At 50.8% G+C, this 17,031-nt stretch overlaps 1 protein-coding gene across 25 annotated transcripts in view; it reads right to left on the bottom strand.

The window, feature by feature from the left end:
* Positions 1–17,031, bottom strand: part of IKZF1 (IKAROS family zinc finger 1) — a 101,300-nt gene that overhangs the window by 61,845 nt on the left and 22,424 nt on the right. For 23 of the 25 annotated variants that reach the window (XM_049641239.1, XM_049641243.1, XM_049641250.1 and 20 more), the window contains one exon: positions 16,912–17,031. In XM_049641239.1, coding sequence (XP_049497196.1) covers positions 16,912–17,031 — 120 coding nt within the window. The other 2 variants (XM_049641260.1, XM_049641261.1) reach the window with 1 other exon arrangement.

Here is a 17,031-nt window from a genome sequence, read left to right as displayed (position 1 = left end):
AGAAGAGGGAGACACAGAATCTGAAGCAGATTCCAGGCTCCGAGCTGTAAGCACAGAGCCCGACACGGGGCTTGAACCCACGAACCGTGAGATCATGACCTGAGCTGAAGTCGGATGCTCAACCGACTGAGCCACCCAGGCGCCCCTCTATAATTTTTTACTATTTTACTGTTTTCCTCTCTCTACTCAATTGTGTCCTTCCTGTTTGCCATGGAAGGTAAGCTCTCAGAGCCCATGGGTTTTTTCTGTCTTGGTGGCCCTCGTGCCTGACAGGCTGCCTGGGACAAAGTGGGTACTTAGGAAGCATTTATCTTATGAACTGATCCTTGGAGCCACTCAGTCCCACCTCCAGCTTGTTCCCCTGCATGCTGGGATGCCAATGCCACTCGACACTTGGGCTAATCACTTAGCTTCAAACCTACCATCCTATGTGGTGCCTGGGCTTCCTGGGGGTGTAGACAGTTTATTGAACTCCTTGCGGGAGCCAGTTCTCATGCGGCCTGATGCCCATGACATCTAGTCTCTCAGCCCGTAACATGTTCAGTGATTGCACGTTAAAGACAATATGGTATTGGACAACGTATCAGTAAGAACTCAGATTTATTTTTAGCTTTGAAGGCTGGATAGGATAGAATAAATTCTTAGTATACACCTATGAACATCTTGATAAGATAACTCGGTATAGGACCCAGTAATTACTTCTGAGATCCCGAGATGCCGTTAATTCAGATTATTTGTCCCCTGAAGGGTGGACAGAGGGGGTTATCTCCGAAGACTCTAGACTGCAAGGCAAACCCTAATCACACAGCAAAACTGAAAAGGCTCATTTCCCTCATCTTTTCCCATTTACGTTTGACTTAAATTTTTATTTTATTTTATTTTTGAGAGATGCAGAGCACGAGCAGGGGAGGGGCTGAGAAAGGGAAGCACAGAATCGGAAGCAGGCTCCAGGCTTCGAACTGTCAGCACAGAGCCCGACGCAGGGCTTGAACCCATAAACCGCGAGATCATGACCTGAGCTAAAGTTGGACACTTAACTGACTGAGCCACCCAAGCGCCCCTGACTTAAATTTTGAGATGACACATCTTATTTTTCCCTCAGCTGTGAAGCAGGGCTCCCTTCCTTCTGCTAACTGTTTTTACTTGATGGTTACAACACTGGCTCTTTCAGCTCCCCCCCGAGATGACTTTCTATTTCTGCGGCCAGGCTCACGAAAAGACAGCCTGAAGAGGGTTTTCACCATACACCGAACTTGGCGTTTCTGTAAGGTGGGATGTTGGTTATGTTTCTCCTTCCCCCCACACTGTGTTCTGTGACGGGGAAGAAACCGTAGGGGAAACGCTTACTTGCCTGTGAGGGTCTCGCAGTCTAGCTGAACCCTGTGGGCAGGTGCACAGTAGCCCCTCCCGCCCCCCAACCCCGGGCAGCTTACACCAGATGCTAAGCCTTGCACCACAGGTGTCTTTGTGCTTTCTGTGCCTCTTGTGTCAAAAAAGTGAAAGAATTCTAGGCGTGCTTAGAGAAGTTAGGCAAACATTCTGGGAGTTCTAAAATACGCTTCCTAGAGGGCAAAGAATGTGACTGCACGGGTTGGCCGTGTGTAAAGAGAAGGAGCTTCTAAACATGACCCAATGACATCATCAAGATCCACCGGAAGGGACAGAGACATGAACATGGAGGTTGGCAAAGGGCGTGGTCTGTCCATCCGTCCATCCGTCCGTCCATCCATCTATCCATCTATCCATCCATCCATGAGGAAATGCATATGGTAAACACATGGCAAATTTTCATCCCTTCCAACCCAGGTAGGTAGGTTAGCAGACTTTAAATTTTTTTTTTAATGTTTATTTATTTTTGAGAGAGAGAGAGTGCAAGCAGGGGAGGGGCAGAGAGAGGGAGAGACAGAATCCGAAGCAGGCTCCAGGCTCCAGGCTCCGAGCTGTCGGCACAGAGCCCGACGCCCCTAAATAAACATCTTTTTAAATGTTTATTTATTTTTCAGAAGAGAGAGAGAGAGCGTGCGCACGAGTGTGTGATCAGGGGACGGGCAGAGAGAGAGAGAGAGGGAACCACAGAATCCGAAGCAGGCTCCAGGCTCCGAGCCGTCAGCATAGAGCCCGATGCGGGGCTCGAACCCACAGGCCGAGAGATCTTGACCTGAGCCGAAGTCGGAAGCTTAACTGACTGAGCCACCCAGGCGCCCCCAGGTTAACACACTTTTATTTTATTTTATTTTACTTTATTTTATTTTATTTTATCTTATTTTATTTTATTTTTTTTAATTTTTTTTTAAGTTTATTTATTTTTGAGACAGAGAGAGACAGAGCATGAACGGGGGAGGGTCAGAGAGAGCGGGAGACACAGAATCGGAAGCAGGCTCCAGGCTCTGAGCCATCAGCCCAGAGCCCGACGCAGGGCTCGAACTCACTGACCGAGAGATCGTGACCTGAGCCAAAGTCGGATGCTTAACCGACTGAGCCACCCAGGCGCCCCCAGGTTAACACACTTTTAAAACAGCACTTTCCACACTCTGCATTTAGGAAAACCGCAGGACGCATTCAGTGTGTTTTGCACATGAAGGTAGTGGGTGGTTAGTCTGCCCCACATCACGGTTGCAGTGAGGCTGAGAGACCAGATTTAACCCAGACCTTCTGCTTCAAAACCTTCTACGATAAGCTAGACTCATCGTCCAGAGGAGTTCTTTTAGGGTGAACCTTTATGGCAGCCCTGAAAACAATTCTCACTGCTTTATAATTAAAATTTGGTGGTTTTTTTTTTAAGATTTTTTTTTTTTTTGAGAGAGAGAAAGCACAAGCAGGGGATGGGCGCAGAGACAGAGAGAGAGAGAGAGAGAGAGAGAGAGAGAGAGAGAAAATCCTAAGCCACATTGTCAGGGCAGAGCCCGATGTGGGGCTCGATCTCATGAACCAGGAGGTCATGACCCGAGCCGAAATCAAGAGTCAGACGTCCAACCGACTTGAGCCGCCCAGACGTGCCCTAACTGATGGCAGGTAACCCCTGTCTAACTCGCAGAACAAGCAGCAAAAAGCAAGAGTTAGTGACCTGGAGACCCGTGTGGCTCTGACTCTCAGTTACCTACCATACAGGTGCATGGGACCCGAGGGTACCTGGGGTGGCCTTGCCTCTGGCCTCTTGAAATGGTCTATTCCTGGGCAAAAGGTTTCAGCCACTGGTCCCTGGACCCAAGGAACAGAATTCTGATGAAACTGTACCAAGATCAATGTTGAAAGAAAGGAAGGCAGGAAGGTCGGAAAGAGGGAAAGAGGGAAGGAAGGAAGGGAGAAAGGGAAGAAGAGGAAGAGAGAAGAAAAGCAAGAAAGGAGGAGGGAAGAAGGAAGGGGGGAAAAATTAAGAAAGAAGGAAAATAAAAAGGAAGGGAAGAAAGGCAGCAAAGAAAGCAAAAAGGATCACCAGACAGGAATAGGACAATCAGAGCCACAAGGCTGAATCTGTGACTCTGTGGGTCCTGGCATGCTCAGGAAACACAGCAGCCACAGGAGGACACGCTGTCTCCTGAAATGCAGGAAGGACAGCAATTAGTAAGCATGTGGCGTCCTCGTACAGGAAGGCTGGGGTCTGGGCTGCACGCAGTGAGGCAGGGTCGGGCGCCTGAGCGCCCCGTGGCCAGGCTCTCGGGACATGGGTGCTGAAGGGGGACATCAGGCTTCCCTAAAGGCAGATTGCTGCTGCCCTTCCTACTAAAAGAAATAAAAAAGCCTTCCCTTTACCACCTCTGCTCCCATCGCTTCATCAGGCTGCAGCAGTATCTTTTAGGAAGTTATTGAGAAGTTTCATTGTCCCCAATTTTTAAAAACAATTTCACAGATGCGATGGTGTCTGTCTTAGAAGCTTTATGCCTGTCCTCAAATGCTGTGCTCGTGGAATGTGCTTCAGGTCTATAAAGCAATTGCTTCATTTCAAAAAGAAAAAAGAAAAAAGAAACCCTCGAAACAAAAAGGACTGTATTTCTGTCTGTACGGAACTCAGTCACTCGGTTTTGGAAAACGAACTGGTTTCTGCACGTTGACAGACTGCCCTGTTCTCGTTATTTTAGAGAGCTTCATGAGAGGCCGACCAGTCATCTCCAGTTAGGACAGAGCTGGGGCGCCTGGGTGGCTCAGTCGGTTGAGCGTCCGACTTCGGCTCAGGTGACGATGTCACAGTTCATCGGTTTGAGCCCCGAGTCGGGCTCTGTGCTGACAGCTCAGAGCCTGGAATATGCTTTGGATTCTGTGTCTCCCTCTCTTTCTGCCCCTCCCCTGCTTGCTCTCTCTCTCTCTCTCTCTCTCTCAAAAATAAACATTTTTAAAAAAAGATAGAGCTACATAAAATAAACCAGACTGACATAAAAATTGGACTGGACCTAGATTTTCTCTAAATCAAATGGGGCTCAACACGGAAGAGCCAAAACAAGCAAATTTTCACCTTAATTGGGGAGGACAATTGAGAAAACATTTTGAAGAGAAAACTGACTTAAACGCTACTTTGGAGCGGTGATAAATGACCAGCTGTTGGCCAAATTTCAGCAAGGATCAATCTGAAAAGGTTTTCTATGACAGGTAGCACAGCCCTTTCCAGAACTCTGGACATCCAGCAGGTGGCCCCTGGCCAAGGTGGCTTCTGAGTGCTCAAAATGTGGCCACTGTGAATTGAGATGTGTCATATGCGTAACACATACTGCGGTGCAAAGACTACAACCAAAGAACAGTCTAGTACTCACTAACGATGGCTTATGTTGAGTGCGTGTTCGAATAAGAATACTTGGGGTGTGCCCCGTCCAGTCAGATAAATTAAAATGGATCTCACCTGCGCCATTTTCTTTTTGAATGAGTCTACTGGGAAATTGAGAATTATGGCTGTGGGTCTCATGCTGTCTTCATCGGACAGTGCTGCCCTAGGACATCTGATTCCTACATTTCACGAATACATTCCAGGGATGCGGGTTCTTACTCATCTGTGATACCCCTGTTCCCAGACAAGGACTGAGAGCTGGCACATGTCAGAAGGCCCAGAGCCCGGCTGTCTGCCCAGGACCCAACTGGAAAGAGCCACACGGGACATCTAGAGAGTGTGACTGTGTGTGCTGTGTGTGCGTCCAGGGAAGCCTGATCTTAAGGATGAGTTTTTAGGAGACACTCCGTCAGTAATAAAAAAAAAAAAAAAAACCAGCCAGTGAGGGGTCCTGGCTGGCTCAGTCAGAAGAGCACACAGCTCTTGATCTCAGGGTCATGAGTTCGAGCCTCACGCTAGGCATGGAGCCTACTTAAAAAAAAAAAAAAAAACTGTAGAAACACCTACTGAAACAGGAAGACAAACACAGAACTTTTAATGCTGGCAGCTCCAAAGTTCAGCGTGGGAACTGTTTTATTAGCAACAATGGCACTGCATTGCTGTTGTGAGTCTATGTAGTGTTTACAGTGACAAAATAACTCAGTTATCTTCTCGGGGTTAAAACCACTTCACTCAAAACCACAGCCTTCTCTACCGAGCGTGGATTTCACCGAAGACAGATTGCCCTGTGACTCCAGGCCGAAATAAGGGGTGGCCACACCAGAGAGTCGTTAATGGTCATTATGGAACACGATGGCGCGAACCCGGGCCATCTGAGCGCTCTGGGGGCCCTGGCGGGGTTCTAGATCGCCCGCTGCACAGCGTGGCGATTGTGAAAGCAGGATGATTCTGCCGGGTTCCAAGAAGAAGAGACAAAAAAGAATCGTTGAGCCGCCTGCCGGGCCGTCATAAAAAAGTTCTTTTCCCATTTCTGCAGGATTTCGTTCTGAAAAAGAGAATGGCCACCTTTGCCACGCGCTCTGCAGCAGGGAGCTGGCTGGAGGCCTTCCATCGATCGCACCCGCCCGGTGGGGAAAGACACCGGATGTTCAGGGCTTCACCGGAATCCTGCCCTGGTGATTTCAGTGGAAATCGACAGCCTGCAGCCACATCCCCTGTGGGGGAAATACTCTCCTGGCAGGCAGCCTTGCAGAGACACACCCAAGGCCCGCTGCTCAAAGGTCCCTGCAGCTCGCTCCCTCCCCAAAGTAGGGCACAGAGGGCTCTTTGGCTAATGGGACTGCAGCACCCAGCAGGTGCTTTGAGGCAGGAACTTGCAAAGAGCATCAGCGGGGCTTGGGACAGTCGGGTTTGCCTCCGGTAATGTCCCCAGCTGCTTGCATATGGCTGAGCCCTTGCTGAGAAAGTGTCCCTACTGAAGCCACTGCACGCCCAAGGACAATGGAAGGGGTCAACCCCCAGATGTCTGTACAGACACCTCAGGGTTGTATGTAATCCAAGAAAGTCAGTCACCGAAACTTTCTTTTCAGAAGCCCAATCCCGAGTTTTGAAGGATTTGGTGAGGCTAGACGCTTTCCTGGAAGAAAGTCACTGTGATGCAGTCACCTATTCCTGTAACGTGGACAAGCCTTGCTTTGCATTTGAAAGCCCTTCAAGCCAAAATAACAGCAAGAGGAATAAAAATATCTCATCGGTTAGGCACAGAAATGCTTTTTTTAAAAATATTTATTCATTTTTTTGACACAGAGAGAGAGAGCAAGTAGGGGAGGGGCAGAGAGAGAGGGGGACACACAGAATCCGAAACAGGCTCCAGGCTCCGAGCTGTCCACAGAGCCCAATGCGGGGCTTGAACCCACGAACCGCGAGATCATGACCTGAGCTGAAGTCAGACGCTTAACCAACTGAATGCCCCACGGAAATGCTTTTCTAATCACACTCCCAGCAACAAAACCAGCATGCGAGGGGGGCATTCTATGTATTAATACAGAGAGGGCCAGCTCCGTGTGACGTTTCCAGGCTGCGACCTCAACGGCAGAGTCATCGGGAACCAACCCTTTGGTTGGACACACTCGTGTTTTCCCCTCACCCCTCTTCCATAACCCGCTCCACAAACACCGGCTCCTGTCCCCACAGCGCTCCACCAAAGCATCTCCTGTTTTCGAATGTCACTGCAGCTGGATGACATTAAAATAGAACTTAAGCCAGTGGCGCGCAGGTAAACCAGCTCTCAAAAAAGAAAAGGAAAAAAAAAAAAAAGCCCTAATTCGTAGCACTTGCCGATTTCTGTGGTGGAAATCCTTCCAACCGCAGCGGGCTTCAAGCTACCAACAGTTGAACCCGAGCCTGGAAGCTTCTCTGAGCCTCTAACAGTTGGTATATTCCCGCTGGCCCCGGCACACCACGAACTTGAACATACTTTCTAAGTTCCCTACGCGTCTGTCAACCGCTCCCTGCCCCGCCACCCCCAAATCCTAACAGGCTGAGGGTTTGAGCAGATCTGTGGTAATGCATGCCCTGTAGTTTCTGCTTAGACTTGGAAGAACGCAGGGCTTATCTGGCAGGTACAGTAGCCTGGCCCCAACCACTGTTGAGCTGTGGAACCAGTAAGACGGCTTCCTGGGGCTGCCAGCCTCACTGAGCCTCTTCATCTAATTGAAATGGTTCTGTGGAAACTTTGCAAGGCAATGGTTAGGGCTCTGCTCTGCTTAAACCTTTCTACTTTTTGCATAAAAGGAGGGGAAGCTTGTTTTTTTTTTTTTTTGTTTTTTTTTTTTGAGTTATATTTACACTTCCCAAATCAGAAAATGTCCTAACCAGATAGGAGGACAGGTGGCGAGTGGTAACCACAACTCAAAACCTTTTTTTTTTTTTCCATTTCTTTCTGAAACCCCATATAGGAGGAAAGTTAACGAAATGTCGGTTGGTTGTTTTATGCCCAGAGCTCGGTATTCTTTCAACACAGATGGAACAGAGCAGAAAATGAAATTGGGACCGGACCACCTAGGACATAAAATGCTGTTGATCTATCTACCCTGGTGCACACGAATCTATTGCCTTGGGTAAATCGATTGGGCACGATGTGATCCTGAATTTGTCAGAATAAAATGAAGATAAACACTGATTTCTATTTGTGAAAGGAAACAACTTTTTTGTTGTTTGTTAAAAATTTTTCTTTAATGTTTATTATTGAGAGAGAGAGAGAGAGGGAGAGAGAGGGAGAGAGAGAGAGAGAGAGAGAGAGAGAGAGAGGGCGGGGGAGGAGCACAGAGAGAGACGGAGACACAGAATCTGAAGCAGGCTCCAGGCTCTGAGCTGTCAGCACAGAGCCAGACGCAGGGCTCGAACTCACGGACCACAAGATCATGACCTGAGCCCAGATGAGACGCTTAACCAACTGAGCCACCCAGGCGCCCCCGCAACTTTTCAAAGTGAACATGCACTTTTGGAGACATGAAGCATGGTTGGAAACGCCAGGGGCAGAGTTCTTCAACCATCTGTGGCCCAGTTTTTCTACAGGAATTCCTTTTGTAAAAGAAATGCATAGTCAGGTTCCAGAACCTACTGACTACATTAATCAGCCCAAAGTTGCCCCAGTGAATGTGCTCAATTGTGTGGGGTTGACGTGTTCAGGCTCGAGGGCAGGGCTTGAATCCAGGGGCTCGCCTGGGAAATGTGTGGAGACATTTATCATCAGGTGTGACACCAGTGGCTCACATCCCCCAGCGGGAGGGACAGTCTCAGCCAAGGAAGTCATCTCTGCCCCGAATACCAACTGTTCCCACTGAGAAACAGTGACCTAAAATAATCCACAGGGTGGACCCTGAATTCAGACAAAGCCTTTAACTCCTTCCCCTTCACTTCCTCTCTCTGGGGTCCTACCTGAGAGAGCAACTGCCCCGTTCCCTGCACTCATTTGGTACATGCCCCGCAGGCCTACTCGGTGCATGGGAGGTCCAGGTGTTGGGGGTGCAGACTGAGCAAATCCCAGAGGAGTGCTTTCTTTCTGAGTGGTGGCAGGCAGCGTTGGGAACAACAGCAGGGTAGGGAGGTACGGACTGGCGATGCCATCCAGGGTGGGCTCAAGGAAGGCCCTCTTTTCCGGCGCTTCTGGATGGAGACTGAGGGCAGTGAGGGGGAAGGCTACGGGGAGCATGCTGCAGGCCTGGATGTGGCCAAGGCAGAGCCCAGGATGGCTCAACCTACCTCCCCTGGGCCTCCCCTTGGGCTATGCTAGTTTAATCCTTCCTCTCCACCTGCTCCTTCTTATTGGCCTTCAAATATACATTCATATTCTTCTCCTACAGATCAACCCGCAGGTAGGGCAGGCTTCCTACCCTCTACTCACCAGTGCTCCCCGACGCTTGGGCTCAGGCCTCCGTCCCGCTGAGCTATTTTTAGGGATCCACCACTGATCTCCCGAAGGCCCCGTTCTCCAGCACCGCTCACCCTTCTCACCCTCGATATCACTTCTCGTAGTGGCTTCTACACCATATTTCTCTCTAGAAATTTCACCTGAATCCAACAGCTCATTCTCTGCCTCCTTCCTTGCCTTCTCTCCTAGACAATAATATGCCTCCTTTACACCCATGCTGCCCTCCAGAAGGTTCCTTGGCTACCAACTGCCATCACATGTCTAGTTGACCCAACCCCCCATGTATTCCCATTCTGCTCAGTGGAATGACCGCCTTCCAGTCATCAAGGTGGAGGCTGCAGTCACTTCCTGCATGTTCCACATTGAGTGATGCACAAATGTGGCGGCCACCGCCCTGCCTCCTTCTGCTGCAGCCTTCACGCTCTGGCACAAATTGCGTCTCCCTGTCAACTGTCCCCAGGGCTCTCTCCAGCACACAGATCCGGCACAATCATCCCCCAGACTGTCACTCTGGGAGGGGTCCCATCCGAGCATCACGCCTCACTCCCAGGAGGAAGCCTCTTCACCCGCGCTCTTGCCTTCTACCCAGCCACCACTGTTCCTCAAGTCCAACGTGGCTCAGCCCTCCTACCTGCTCCAGCTTCTACTTGGGGAGTCCTCCCCAACCCTCTTCTCCCCTCCGCCCAGCTCAGCGAGGAGCAAGTCTTCCTTCCCTACATTTTTGTGCATCACTGTGGTGCATTTGGCCACGACCCCTGGTGCATTTGGCATCGTGGCATCAGCTCGGCACAACGAAGGGCTCTGTCGGCATGAATGTTACTGAATGGGAGGTCCTAAGATCCGAGAAGCCGAGGTCTGAGCAAACAACTAAGCCAGCATCAATGGTATCTGCACAAATCCCAAAGTCAACCCAGCAGGGGAAGCCTCCCGTGGCGGCCCTGTTTTGGATCGTACCTTGAGAACCTCTGGGACGTTGTGGGCATTTATTCGTGCACACGTGCAGTCCATACGGGCCCTCACCAGACAGTCCATAAGGGACAGGACAGAACAGAACAGCACAGCAGCCCAACATCCCCACACACACGCTCCTGACCGATGTCCCTCCACGGAGGCAGCGTAACGCTCCCACATTGTCCAGTCCGGGCTGGACTCTTCCTTGTCCCCTGCTCTCAGCCTGGGAATCTAAGGGCCTTGCTAGACTGACCATGTCCTGCTCTCTCTGCCTCATTTCTTAAGGACGCTGGGCTTTGGGGGAGGTCACTCGTATTAGGGTCTCCCCGCAAAGTCGCCGGCCGTGAGGATGGATGGCACATGCCTATCCATCCAGGTGCTGTGGAACATCTCACGGCGAGCCCGGTGGACGGAAAGATAGCGATTACCCAGCAGTGGCCTCTGTGGATGACCGTCCACCTGTGAGCCACCTGGCCCGTGGTTTCCACATGACAGCGGTGGGCAGGGTGAGTCCTGTCAGCTCCCGGGGACGGGAACGGTGTGAATCCACCTGCCAGGGCCAGCAAGGATGGACACAGCAGAGCCAGGGATGGAGTCCCAGGCCAGAGATGTTCCTCCAGGGGAACTGTGAGTTCTTGTCAAACACCACACAGGAGACACACACACACCCCAGTTTCATTTTTTTCCAAGGAATGTTCTTCAGCGTGTGTGGTCCCGTCCCGCCCGTCCCCAGGAAACACAGTAAAAGATGATGCTGGCATCACACACAGTCACTCGCCCTCATCCGGGGCGCCACAAGCCGTGCATCCTGCAGAGACCCCCACAGAGCCTCCGTGCTCTGCACTGGCCAACGACACAGGGGTGACAAAAACACATTCCAACGGGAAGCAATGAACATGTTCTATACCAGCCGCTCTTCTGAAACCCTGAAAGTCTTGGGCGGGGGAGGCAAACCCACTTTCGTGAGGCCACCTCTCATGTTTGGGGAGATTCAGGAAAATGGGAGTCTTTCCGACTGCAATCATCGGGGCTTGGAAACGTCCTGGGGACAACACGTCCCTCTCAGGGAGGCGTTCCGAGACGGGGACAGTGAGCCACAGGGGAGTCATGCAGAATCTTACGCTTTTGCACCACTGGAGCCATTGCACGGAACGCACGGCGAGGTGAACAAGAATCCAAGTGACAGGCTTTCAGTTTTGCCTCAAAGGACAATGAACCCCCCAAACCCAGCCAGCCAGCCACCAGGAGTCGTGCAAGCAGCTTCTGGCCTTGGGACTGCTTTCGCAAGGGTGTATCCCATCTGAAGGCACTTGAGCTCGGCTGCAGCCAGCGCTCAGATGCTGTTAGATAATTTTCCTCCCTCACCAAACTGGGGTTTATCGGTTCAGAGGAGATGCATTTCACAGATAAAAACAACTTCCTCTAACTGCTGATTAGATAAGGAGGCATAGCATCCGTCCTCAAAAGCCGGTGCCCAATCTCCAATTAGACCAAAGCCACTGCTTTCTCTCTCCATTGGGAAAAACTCTCTGCACCGTGTCCCCCTCATCCCCAGGCTGCCGAGAAGCCTTCCAGGCACGCAGCCACCTCTCGGCGCTGCCTTGGGATTCTGCCTAAACTTGAAAACGAAGGGTGAGATCGGGCACCCTGATGGACCAATTAGAAGCATGTGACTCTTCCAAATCTGTCCTCGAACTCATGACGCAGTGAAGGGATTTTTACTTCGCATACATCAAAAAAAAAAAAAAAAAAAAAAAAAGAAAATTTATGTCTTCACATCCTTGATCATTTTCCTGGATTCAAGGGAAAGGGGAAAAAATCTAGAATTTTTTCTTTTTTTTTTTCTTTCCATTTTTGCCAGCGTGTGAAGCAAACCGTGGTCCAAGGGACTTGATGGAAAGCCAGATTAGCTTCGAGAAGGCCACCCGGGGGGTGCAGAGCTAGGCTCCAAGCACCACCCTGGGACGTGACACACTGCCTACTGGAGAGAGGTCCTGAAACAAAGCACCGACCCTGGGGTGGGGTGGGTCACGCAAGTGAACAGTGCAAGAGAAACACCTTCCAGAAGAAAGCAGCGGCATGCGTAAATACATGTTCCCGCCCCACATTCAGGCCCAGAGTAACTGGAGAGTGACTGGATCCCCACAATCTGCTCACGTGGCCAAGCCCTCTGGGACAAGCCTTCAGCAACCCCCATCAGTCTCCAGTCTTTGGCCTTCTACTGAGTCAACTGCTGTACGTTTGCTGACTGTCTTCCTCAGGGACAGCCATCTCTACTCCCATCTTTCTTCCCTGACTCTGGTTCCTCCCTTCCTCCTCTGCTCCGGCCCCCAGGCTTGCCTCCCTGCCAGCCCTCTCCATTCACAGGGGAGGGGTCTCCTCCGTGCCCCGCACCTGTCTGGCAGGGAGCCAGCCTCTGACCCCAGGCCAGGGCCCCCCTCCAGGCCTGCACGCTCCCCCAAAGCACCCTGGGGCTTGAGGAGGACCCGTGCCTAATGTCGGGACTCGGAACCCTGTTCACGCGAGGGGAGGACAAGGCATCAAAGAAGGAAGAGGCGAGGGGTCACTGAATAAAGGCAGAGAATAGGGAAGCTTGTAGTTTCTTTCCGCGCAAGGCTATCTATCTGCCTTGTTGGATGCTAATCCCTGCCATCATTCCTACGCGAGATGCCTTCAAAAGCCCCTAGAAGAAATCTCGAGCCCCAGTTTTCCACGTCTCTCACCTGGCTGCCATGGCGAAGCGGGTACACGTCGGGTTGCCCGAAGCGGTCACTGAGTACACACTCTGTGTTACGTGCTTTCACACACAACCACTTCAGAGAGGTGAGACTTCTCTCATTTTTAAAGAGACCACTTCAGAAGCAGAAGCTATCGTCCCATGAAGAAGACGACATCCCTCCCCACCCAGAAGTTCTCCTCTGCGTCCAACTTCAATTCTCCAAGTTACATTTCACGTCTCTGTTTCCTCTTACTGGGGCCCAGAAGAAAATGGAGGCACGTAAGAGCTGTAGCCATACTCCTCTGACATCTGGTCCCCATCTCTCTCTCTCTCTCTGTCTCTTTAATCCAGGAGGCCATATTTCTACACGGTCCTCCAGGGTTCCTCCAACACCGGGTGAAGGAATGAAATGTAGAACCTCTCGGTTAAGCACCTGACTCTTGGTTTTGGCTCAGGTCATGACCTCACATTTTATGAGTTCAAGCCCCGCAGCGGGCTTCACCCTGACAGCACGGAGCCTGCTTGGGATTCTCTCTGCCTCTCTCAAAATAAATAAATAAACTTAAAACAGTTTTTTTAAAAAAAATTAGGGCTGCCACTTCTCTCCACCAGGCGGGGTTGGTTTCTACCACTCCCCACCGATTTGTCCAAGACTAGAGTTGAGATTCGACGCGTCTACCCCTGAAGGGCAACATTACTGGAAGCCACGGCCCATGGTCTCTCTTAAAGCAGACACGCCAGGGGGCCATTATCGCCAAAGAGTTTGCACCTTTGGGGCACCTGGCCATTTGTCCGTCCACTTGGGTCGGGCAGTGGCCAGCGCCCCCGAGCTCTCTTCTAATTCCTCTATTTGGGTTCTATTTTCAGTTTGCCTATTCCTTGGGTCAATTTTTTTTATTATTATCAATAAATTGTCCTTCTGTCCTCGGAGCCCCAAACGTTACCTGTTTTCTCTTTCCCTTCCCTCCAGCAGACCAGCCACAGGGCGGTCTTTCTGTCTCATCAATCTTTACAAGATCTGCTTTGCACAAATTGCTTCCTTTTTCTGCTTTTTTAACTGTCCTTTTTACGTTCTGCCTTTGCCACTCTGTCTTCAGCAAAGTAGGTTTCTATTTTTTCATGTAACCCTGGAAGCCCTGGAAATGAGATGAGTTTCACCGCTGTTGCCTCTTGAAAATGAGGAAACAGGCTCCAAGGTGGTGAAAGTCTGGCCAGAGGCACACGGCCGGCCTCGAGAAGGGCTCGGCTTTGGACGTGAGAAGCATCCTCTGACTCTGCAGCCTTCCCCCTGCGCCACCGGCCCTCGCCACCCCTTGCCACTCCTTCTATGGGACCAGCGCTCAACAAAGACACTTCACTCCTTCGGTGCAGGGAGGGGCTGTTTCTCACTTCCTGTTGTCTGCCCTCTAACACCCCTCTGCTCTTCTGGCTTCTTCCCGTGGAGCTGATGACACAGGGCTTCAAACGCACCTCCCCCATCCTCCCATCTACAACCCCCCGGGGTTTTTTTTCCATCGTCTCCTATTGCCACTTGCACACTTAATTTGTTTAACGCCACGTATGACAAGTCACTTCCAGAAACAACCTATCAGCACACGCTAATGCTAGTTGGTTTCCTACAAAAATCCTAAAGCATGGTTTCTAAAACTCAGATGCTGCGGAGAATAACCGACTGCCTTGATGCCTCCCTGTGCTTGGTCTTCTGGAATTCTCGTTCTCGCTAACTGCTCCTCAGACCCCTCCCCTCTTGCGCATTTGAGCGGCTTCCACGCTTCTGCATTTCTTGGCTTCCTGGCAGCGATCCATAACCGGCTTTGACCTCTAGCCCCTCCAGGGGAGCGCTGGCTCTCCGAAACGGCGTCTCGGCACCCCCCTTCAAATGGCTCTCCCTGCCTGGCCCTGTTACGGCTACAGCAACCACTCTTTACAAGCCAAGCCAGAGAGGCTTTCCAGGTGTCTTAAATTTTACAATTCTGGAATTCATCTGTCACAAACTTCATCCCAGTAGGAGAAGCAGATGAAAATCCTGTCGCACGTGGCAAGGGACCACTGGCGGGAGACCACAGGGAACCACGGACCAGCCCCAGTTCCACGCCACACCTGCCCAGGGCACACTAACCTCTAGAGCTCAAGCCTCAGCCGAGAGAACCAGCCTGGGAAGGAGTCAGGAGTGCCCGCCAGCGGCCTGGTGGCCTCGTACTAGGGAAAGGTCCCCAGCAACTGGAATCTGACAAGAGGTGCATCTAGAATATCGTGAAGGCACCTGTAAGGAGTGTGTATTGACCTATGCCAAGTACACTCCATGCTGTCCTCTGCTCTCCGGGAATCAGCCAACTATCGGGGCAGCGGCGAAGAAAGCAGGGAGCGCTCACTGGTTAACCCACGACGACTTCAGAGTCCTGATGCTGATGTCTGGGCTCCGGGTTCATTGGAACAGTTGGTGGCAACGTAGCCACCTAATTTCCTCTGTGTCCCAGGTAGGTCAAGAGCACACACCTGCCACAGTCCAAAGTGCAGAGAACAGTACCCACCTCACTGGCTGCTTCCAGGACGGGCGGGGGTGGGGGGTGCGATGCAGGGCCGTCCCCAACATTAGCTATTCGGGTGCCATCTTTAAATTCTCATCATACACGTGTGCCACCACTGGCTTGAAATTTGGCTTTTTGATTTATGTCAATGTGTTTTCAAAGGAACTGCTTAGCTAGCACTGTATGTGATACACCAATACGACTTGATCTTAAAAATAAATGTGTCAACGACAAAGCAGCGGGCTCTTGTGTGTCCAAACTTTGGGAATCCCAGAAGTGATGTGGAAAATCCAGAACTGTTTCTCTTCCCACCCACTCCCCCACGCCCAGTGGCCACAGTCTAATAGGAAAAATACGTCATAAATGTACTTGTCTCCTTGGTTCATCTCAAACGAATGGATTTGGCCACTCTCCTTGTCTGTTTGCACCATGAATTGTGTAGCTATTTTTTTCTGTAAAAGAACCCTTATACCCAGAGTCTTCTTGGTTTCTAAGACACATGGAAATAACACAAAATGCGTTTCTTGGTTACTACATCAGGATGTCCTATAGAAAGATAGCTGCGGTGGTTTCCAGAACCCCGAGACCTTCACACACATCACCGTCCTCGGCTGTGGATGCTTCCAGAGCCTCTCCACATGGGATCCATGCCTCCTTGTTTCCACCTGCGTCCCCTACATGACACTCTTTTGTGCAAATACATGGCTCTCAATATCACAGTTTTTTTTTTTTTTACTTCCAAAAAAGAAAGAGAAAATAGGTATTCTAGAGAACTGTTGACTCATTATCTCGTGAGAACATGGTATAAAGTGTGAAAACTAGTCTTTGAGTTAGAAATTGAGTCTGATTCTGACTCTGTTTTTGACCTCAGTTATTTTGCTGAACTTCTTGGGACCTCCGTTCTATAAAACCAAGAGGGGAGACCGGGCTTTCCAAACGTGAACTGTAATGTGGAAGTTAACCATGGCAGGGACTGTGGAAACTTCAAAACCTCTTTATGGAAAAGGCATGTGACAAAAGGCTTTTTGTAACATTTAAAATTTTCTATTTTGCATTAAATTTGGCATTTAAGACACACAGCTGAGAGGGTCAACATAAAATGGGCAGACTTGGTTTCTTCTAAACCGAAGCTCTCACGCTAACTCACCCTACTGCCATAACGCATACAATGTATAATTGTGACTACCTAGAGCCCATAAAACCGGGTATTTCTGCGGCACCCCGAAGGCGGGAGACAGCACTATGGATGTGCCCCATGCGGGGGGGGGGTGCTCTCCCACTGTGCTCTTTGGCCCCTGCATGTGAGTGTCACGGCCACGGTGACCTGTCTGTCCTCCCGCACACATGAGGGCCCCACCTTGGTGACCTTTACCCCATGTCTTCCTAACATGGTGGTTGAGGGGAAACAGCAGGTAAGATGATCCCAACCGCCTGACCAAGGACTGTGGAAGGAGATGAAGGGACCTAGGTGGTAGGGGAACAGAGTGTGCCACAGCCCGCCAATGGGACGCCCGGCCGGCCGACTCACCCGCTCCTCTCTCGGACTTGGAGCTCTGCTGTCCTCCAGACGTGGTGGAAAGGTCTTCGGGGATGGGCATCGGTTCGTCCCCATCATCCGGAGTGTCACTCACCGGGGGGCTTTCCTTCC

Source organism: Panthera uncia, chromosome A2, assembly GCF_023721935.1.
Source record: "Panthera uncia isolate 11264 chromosome A2, Puncia_PCG_1.0, whole genome shotgun sequence".
NCBI lineage: Eukaryota > Metazoa > Chordata > Mammalia > Carnivora > Felidae > Panthera > Panthera uncia.
Note: the sequence above shows the minus strand (reverse complement) of the source record. Positions and strands in the feature narration are given on the sequence as shown.